The sequence below is a fragment of the Psammomys obesus genome, unplaced genomic scaffold, assembly GCF_907164565.1.
Source record: "Psammomys obesus unplaced genomic scaffold, mPsaObe1.curated_primary_1811, whole genome shotgun sequence".
Taxonomy (NCBI): domain Eukaryota; kingdom Metazoa; phylum Chordata; class Mammalia; order Rodentia; family Muridae; genus Psammomys; species Psammomys obesus.
Genome location: NW_026586173.1, coordinates 3247470 through 3254994, shown reverse-complemented (window position 1 = coordinate 3254994; position 7525 = coordinate 3247470). Strand labels below are relative to the sequence as shown.

Below are 7525 nucleotides of genomic sequence, written 5' to 3'. Positions count from 1 at the left end.
ACACACACACACACACACACACACACACACACACACACAAACAATGAACAAAAAATAGACAGGCTTTTAAATTCAGTCTTCAAACATTTGTTATTCCAAACACACTTATTCTATGCCAACATTGTACAGCCAATCCTCAAATGAAATAAAGCAGTAGATTTCCCATTCTAAGTCAAGAAAGATGGTCTAATCTGAAAGCCTATATGTCAAGCTTTAGGCTGAGTAAAATGTTAGTTTGGGGATATTTTGTGAGGTTTAAGGTACAATAAATGGAAGTTTACTAATGTAAACAATTTGCCAAGATTTTTGTCTTTGTTTCTTACTGGGAGGGAAATAAACTAATGCTATATTTCTAGGGGGAAAAGGTTTGATTTCAGCCAAACAAGTTTTAAAACCAATGCCAACTTACTGTTCAACCTCAAAGTAAAGAAGACATTGGCATTTTAAATCTTATTTAATGGGGTTGTTACCAAAGACTTTCTTGCTTCACTGTTTAGAAAGTAGCTATTAGGTTTGTCCTAATAATATAAGAGTGTTTTATTTAAAGAGGCAAAACTTCATTTTTTACACCCACTCACCATCAGTAAAGGGTCTGCTGGTTATTTAAATAATGGTATATTTTGGGTAGATTTTTGGTAATGGAATATTTGTTTATGTTGCATACAGCCAAACCAGATTGATTCTGGAAAAGAGTTGTTTCCCAAACCTATCTGAGTATTTGGAATTGTGGGTGTTTTGTGGTGTGTGTGTTTGTGCTGTAATTCAAGGAATATATTTGTCACTAAATTGCAGAAGTGTTATTAGTTTAAGATGCCAGGTATTTCACAATTTCTTTTTTTAAAGCTTTCTTTCTGCGATAGTCTGTACATTTACATGACGTGATAAATTATATCTTCATGGTAGAATGGCGTTTCCTAGGAGTCCTGAGTTCTCCTGGAGTCCCTGGGAATCTAGGAGATACTGGAGTGTAGTGGTGGAAGGGTACTGTGCCCGGCCGCAGGTCGAAGCTGAGGCTGCCCTTACCTTACTCTTAGGTATGTTGCTCTCTTGACTGCCCCTTCCCAGAGCCCTGTCCCAGCCCATCCTCTGTCTGGCATATGACCCTTCTCTGGCTCACAGGTGGCAGCGTTACTTTGTCCTCAGTCATCACTGAGTGGTTGTTAGAAGTGCTCGCTCTGCTCTGTCCCATTTGTACCTCAGTGGCAGTGCTCTCCCACCTGGGAGAGTCCTGCCACCTGGAATGGTACCACCCTATGTAAGCCCTAATCACATCAGTCTCTGGGTGCCTCCATCACCTTCCCTAGAGACATCCAACTGCCGTTTATCCTACACACATAAAATAGAACCTTAGAACATGAAAAGTACATCACAGATACATATCAAGGTCATGAAGTGTGCATAAATTCAGACCTATGTTCTACTGTGAGCAACAAATCTCGACAAGTACTAATGCAAGATGAAGCTCAACGAATGTACAAGATCTTATCTCATCCTCACTGCAACTTATCTAAAGAAGTTGCTTTAGACCTATTTTACAGATGAGAAAACTGAGAGCCAGGAGCCTTGCTATGACACATGTGGTAAGGAGTAAAAATGAGGACGAAGCTAGGCTTTCTCGGGGGCCTTCCTTTCTTTCTGTCCTCGCTTCCCAATTTCACACACTCGTCTAACTCTTTTCTGGTTGATTCCCAATCTTTGATGGTGCATTTTACAGTCACACTTTTACAGATGGCATCAGTCTGATCAAAGGAAGCCTGCCTAGAACTAAGGTGCAGTTTGAAACCAGGTCATTTCTTCAAGCAGCAAGCACTATCACGTGCTCTCCAACACTGATACTATCACCGTGGGGAGCTGGGGTGGGGTAGGGTGTCGTTTAATAAAGCAGGTTAACTTGTCTATAGCTAAAGAGGCAAACAAGCTATCAGGCTATCCATATGAGTTCTCCCAAGAGACATTCTTGGAAACTGAAAGAACATAATTTGGAAGGGCAACAAGATCAGGAATGTCTAATTTGAAAGGGTTCTGTGAATGCTAAACAAAACAGGGGGCTATTATAAAGAAAGCCAGGCTTCCCTTACATCCTGAACCATGGACATCCTGGGCAGCAAGATCCACAGGCATTTTCAAACTTTGTGGTTGGGGAGTATGCATGCAGGTGCACAAAATCACATCATAGACTCCCACGGAGCTGATTGTTCCAGGCTGTTCAAACTGGCAGCTCACACCCTAAGTCTATGTCTACAGCTTACATCTGATTTATAGTGACCTCTGACCTCTGTCAGCGTAGGGACAGGAGAGTGGTTTAGTATATGAGCAGCTGAAAACCCGAGTGTGGAGTAGTCCCACGGAATTTTTTAAACGAAGATTATAAAGCTCAGAGAGGTTTTATAGTTGTGAATTTATATAGTAAGATCAGAAGTTGGTTGACGTCTCTTCTGATTCAGTAGCTTTCAGTACCTACACCAAGCATGGCACTGATCCATAAGTGGGATCTAGGGTCCCTAAAATCAAAAGACCACGTGTCAACAGGAACCTGTGGCTTCTACATAGCTAAAATGCTAAGGACACACTAAAGACTCAATCTTCCAGAACCTTGGTATACAGAAGATAGCTTGAAAAGTGGTTGACCTGTAGATGGCCTTGGAGTTAAGTCTTTTTAAGTCTTTTCCCAGGTGAGAATAAAGGTGTTCCTTGGGAGGCTTTGGATGGGGCTTGTGGGCTCCCACCATTCATCCTAAAAGAGCCCTCAGTCCCATCTTTGATGTGGAGTGCCAAGCTCCTGCTCCAAGGTTGCTCTCAATGCCTGCCATGCCCATCCCAAAATGCATAAAGCAGGGTTAACACATCCTGGGTACACAGACCACAGCTTCCTCCAGGGCTCAGGCCTGTGCTTAGAGGTCTGAACACTGCACAGATATATTGCTTCACTTCTTCTCAGAGTGTCCACATCAAGGCTCTGGAGCCATATCACCACCCTTCTGGATCTGAGGGGAGTCCTGGGGGGCGAGTAGAATGCGCTCTGAGTGGGGGTGTCAAGATCTTAGGAGGAGCTTCTGGTTCCTGAACCTGGGGGTGCAGGCACTTGCATGAACACCCCAATGGGAAGCAGAGAAACAGGGCCCGGTGACCTCCACTCTCAGGTCTCTAGGGCAGTCCCCTCACCCACCCAAGTCAAGTCTGATAAACCTGTGGCTATTAGATTGACTTAAAACCCCCGCTGTTATCTCATCTGTTCTCAAGTTCCTTCAGTTGGTGCCCTTTACCTAAGTCAGCATGTGTGTGTGTGTGAGAGAGAGAGAGACTTAGAAAATAAAAACACTATGACCCCACCCAGAAGATAAAAATCTGTTCAATTCTCTAGGGCCAACACCTTAATCTTCTCCCAGTCAAGCCATGAGTAGGAAGTCGATTCCTCTGTGTTCTGGGGAATGGCGGGCTCTGCCAGTCCCCACCTCACCAACCTGATAGTTTTTCCAGACCAGCTCCTGCTTGGTGTGCAGCCTTGAAGCTAACGTCTGGTCTCATTCATTCTTCTAAGTCCTCTAAGGTTAGTTACGTTAGGGGGTGTCCCTCCTCTCTGCTCAGGGCCCTACTTCCCCCTTTCAGAGGGAGCAGTCAGCCTTTCTGAAGCGTGACAGGGAACCCAGACTCACGGGTCTTCAGGGCTGCACTTTGCAAACCTAGACCCAGGCGGGGCGGCGCGGATTGGAGGTGGAATCGGCAAGACAGCCCCAGGCCGTGGGCTCAGAACCAGCCACCGCAGGCGGGCGGCTGCGAAGGAGTTTAATTCTTACTGAGGGGACAGCTCCTGGAACCCTTGCTCTGAGGCTGGCTCGCTCACTGAGTATGAGATCTGGGGCGCAGAGGAGCCACCAGGCTAGGAAGAGCAGCAAGGCGGGCCCTTCTTGGTTGCGAGCAGCCGAGCAGCCGGGAGTCGGCAGATCGCCGGGCTGCAGCAGTACTAGGGGGAAGAGAAACCAGCCTAGCTGACATGTAAACAGGGGCTTCCATTCGGACCCGGCGGCGGGCTCAGCCCGATCCTCACACACACTCCCTTGCACCCCTCCCCGCCCGCAGCTGAGCCTCTAACTTGCCCCAGTGACCGGGGGGGGTGGGGGGGGGCACGACCCCCTCACACGCCGCCCTCGCTGGTGCTGCGCTCTGCGTCCCTCTCTCTCCCCTCTCTCTCTCTCTCTCTCTCTGCCCCTGGCGAGAGGAAACTGACGGCTAGACGAGTGCCCCACGCCGCAGGGGCAAGTGGCCTGGGTGCCGGGTGGGAGCCGACCGGGCGATCTCCTGCCCCAGACTCCGGTCCGCGCCCCGGGTCCCCGGGTTTCGGCTGCCGGATCTGGCCAGCCGGCGGGCGGCGCACTGGAAGCCTGGCGGACTCCACTGTGGCACACGGGTTGAGGGGGTAGATGGCCCCGGGCGGGGAGGCTGGCCGGCCTCCTCGGAAACGGGGGGACTCGGCACCGGGAGGAGACGGCGCGAAGCCGGGGCGCGGAAGGAAGGGAGAGCGGCCACGTCTTCCGGGACCCCGGCGCCCAGCCCTCCCGCCACCCCGCTCGGCCCGCGCCCCGCGCGCCCACTGCCCGGCTGCTTACCTTAATAGTCCCGTCCATTTGGCCAAGTCTGCAGCCGAGCCCCCCAATATTCCACACATTGACCCGGTTACAGCCTGACCTCGCAGCCCCTTCAGATTAGCCCGGCGCGGCCTCTCTGGCGCCCTGGGCCCTCTCTGAGTGCCCCCTGCGAGCGCCCTGCCCTCGCTCCCCTGTGCACGTTTGTTGTTGTAGCGGATCGAAAAAGAGACAGTTAACCGGATGAAACTTTTTTTCAGCTAATTTTGGGAAGTGACTTCACTTTGCGATCGGGGAGGAAGTCCTATCTCTCTCTCTCTCTCTCTCTCTCTCTCTCTCTCTCTCTCTCGTCTCGCCCTCTCCTCTCTCTTCTCTGCTCTCTCTTGTCTTCCCTCCCCCACACCCCCTCTTCCTCTCCTCGCCTAGCCCTGCTTTTCGCATCACTCGCTATATAAATATACGCGAGATGCCCAGATACATTCATGCACTGCGCACACAGGATACTTGCTCCTGGGAGATAAGAGCCGGCCAGGAACAATGACGGGGTCCACGCCCAGTGTCAGCGCCCTGATTCCTGCAGTCTGCAACTCCCCCATCACCTTCCCCCCAAACCCAAAGCCAAACGCCTCTGGCCTCTTTCCTTTCCCTTGTGCCTTTGGCCGAAGGTGGCCCTCCTGACTCATTCACTTTCCGTTTCTTCCCACAGATACATTCATTAATGCTTTTTCCAGCCGGAGTCAAACTTTTTTTGGGGATGGGAGGAAGAAGGCGGGAGAGTTTGCAAGGACAGGGGATAATCTAGGTCCTACTGCCAAAGGAGATTCGGACGCTGATCAAGGCAAACCGACCATTTTTTTTTTAAAGGAGAAAGAAAGAAAGAAAAAAGAAAGAAAGAAAGAAAGAAAGAAAGAAAGAAAGGAAGGAAGGAAGGAAGGAAGGAAGGAAGGAAGGAAGGAAGGAAGGAAGGAAGAAAGGAAGAAAGGAAGAAAGGAAGAAAGGAAGAAAGGAAGAAAAGGAAAGAAAGAACCCGCATCGGAGCGCTGGACTCCGGAGCAGCTCAAGGCGAATTCTGGGTCTGGCGGACCTGAGCTGTCAAGGGTGTGACTCGACTCAACAAACATTGTTAGGACGGAGGCGCCGGTGCACTGCAGTGCCTCAACTCCGGGTTCCCCTAGCCTGCGGAGGAGGTGGACCCGCCGCTTCCCAGGCCACTTATCCACGCCTTCTTGGGTTAGAGCCTCTCGCTTAACCGGACCCGACGGCCCAAGCCTCGGTCCTGCCGGTCAATGCCATGGCAGCTCCCAAGGAACTGACGCTGGGGCCAGCGTTCCCTCCACGCCACCGAGCGGGACCCGGGAGCGCGACCTGCCGCGGCTCAGCACGGCCCCAGCGTTCTCGGAGGAGACCTGGCGGACGGAGGCGGCTCTAAGCTGGGGACTGTCATCCCCACCCAGCGGCGCGGCCGGCGTCAACCGCCGGGCTCTCTCTGAGGTCTCCCGCCTCCCCCGCAGCACCCGGGAGCGCGTTAGTCAAGGCTGCCCCGGGGGTACCGGCGCTCGCGCGCGGCCTGACTCCCATCTCCCCGACTTCCAAAACAGGTTACCTTATCCACGCTCTTCAGACCACGCTGTGGACTTTCTCACTTTTATTTAAGAGTCCTCCGGGAAAAGAGGGGGGAAAAAATCCAGGGCAAACCCAAAAAAATTAAAAAAAAAAAAAAAAATTCAAAAGGGTGTCCACGGCGAAAAAAAAAAAAAAAGGTGACTTATTAATTCTTTATTTCTTCAGGAGCAATTGCGCTCGCTCGCCTCCCTCCCTCCCGCCCCCCCCCCCCCCCATCCAAATTAGTCTCATCAATTCAATTCCAATTTGGGGTTCGAATACAGACACGGGTCTGAACGTGACCAGACCTGGAGTGGCGGTGCAGCCTGCCAGCAATTGAGACTCGGTTTACTGTGGGGGGTGGGGTGAGGGCCGGGCCCACTCCCCCTCCTCCTGTCTGCTTCTCAATCCAGGGGTCTGCTCCGTGGCTCCCCTGGGACAGCCACATCTGGTTACCGCTAGCGGGGTCAGTCCCCCCCCTTTGCCTGGGGCCACCAGTTCTGGAGTTCAATTAAAAGAAATCAGGCTTAACCCCTTCCTGCCCGCAGCAAGGCTGCCCGCCTTCTTGCTCTTCCCGTCGGCGTTTCCACATGCTTTCCAGAGAGGAAAGAGGTTAAAGGGAAAGGAAGAATGAATTACATCCTTTCAAACCCCAAATTGTTTCCTTTTCAGCCCAGACTCTACAGACGCTCAAACGACAACGTAGCGTTCAGGAGGGTGCATCCAAGCCACACCGCGCCTCATGTTGCCCCAAAGGACGGTTTACTCCTCCACGCCGAGGTCCCCCTTCCAGGCACTGGACAGTCACAGCGGACACTAATAGCCAACCCACGTGGAGTCGCAAACCCCACCCCATCCCCCACCCCGTTAGAAAGCGCCGAGGAGCAGACCATCACCAGGTTTTTCTTTTCAGGTTCTGTTGATTTGGCAAATGACAGTAATCGTCCTTGCTCTGTCGGGCAGTCACTAGAATAACCCCTAACTTCACTGAGCCCAATCCCTTTCCTCACCCAGGTGCTGTTAACAAGAATCCAGATCGAAATGAAGACTTGAACTCCCATCTCAGATGAGGAACCGAAGAATACTTTTTGCCTCGGCCTGCAAAACTGACTTCCTAAACTGCAAGAACTGACTGAAGCCATTTTACAATGTTGGGGGGGGGGTTAGAATAGGTACCCCTGTGTACAGACAGACACGGGAATTATTTCAGTCCTCTGCTGTTTACCACCAACCCTTCTGCCAGAAACTACTGTCCATTCACAGGGGTCTCGACCCAAAATAAGGAGCAGCCCCCCACCCCAATTTTGAGCAGATCTGGGATAGAATGTCAGATTCCTTCTCTC

General features: G+C 51.5%; 1 protein-coding gene across 1 annotated transcript in view; it reads right to left on the bottom strand.

Moving 5' to 3' along the window:
• Fli1 (Fli-1 proto-oncogene, ETS transcription factor) overlaps positions 1–4887 on the bottom strand; it is a 115982-nt gene extending 111095 nt beyond the window's left edge. Inside the window, exon 1 of the mRNA XM_055601445.1 lies at positions 4605–4887. Coding sequence (XP_055457420.1) covers positions 4605–4622 — 18 coding nt within the window. The 5' untranslated portion in view covers positions 4623–4887. The remainder of the gene's footprint in view (positions 1–4604) is intronic.
• Between the last annotated feature and the right edge of the window lie 2638 nt (positions 4888–7525).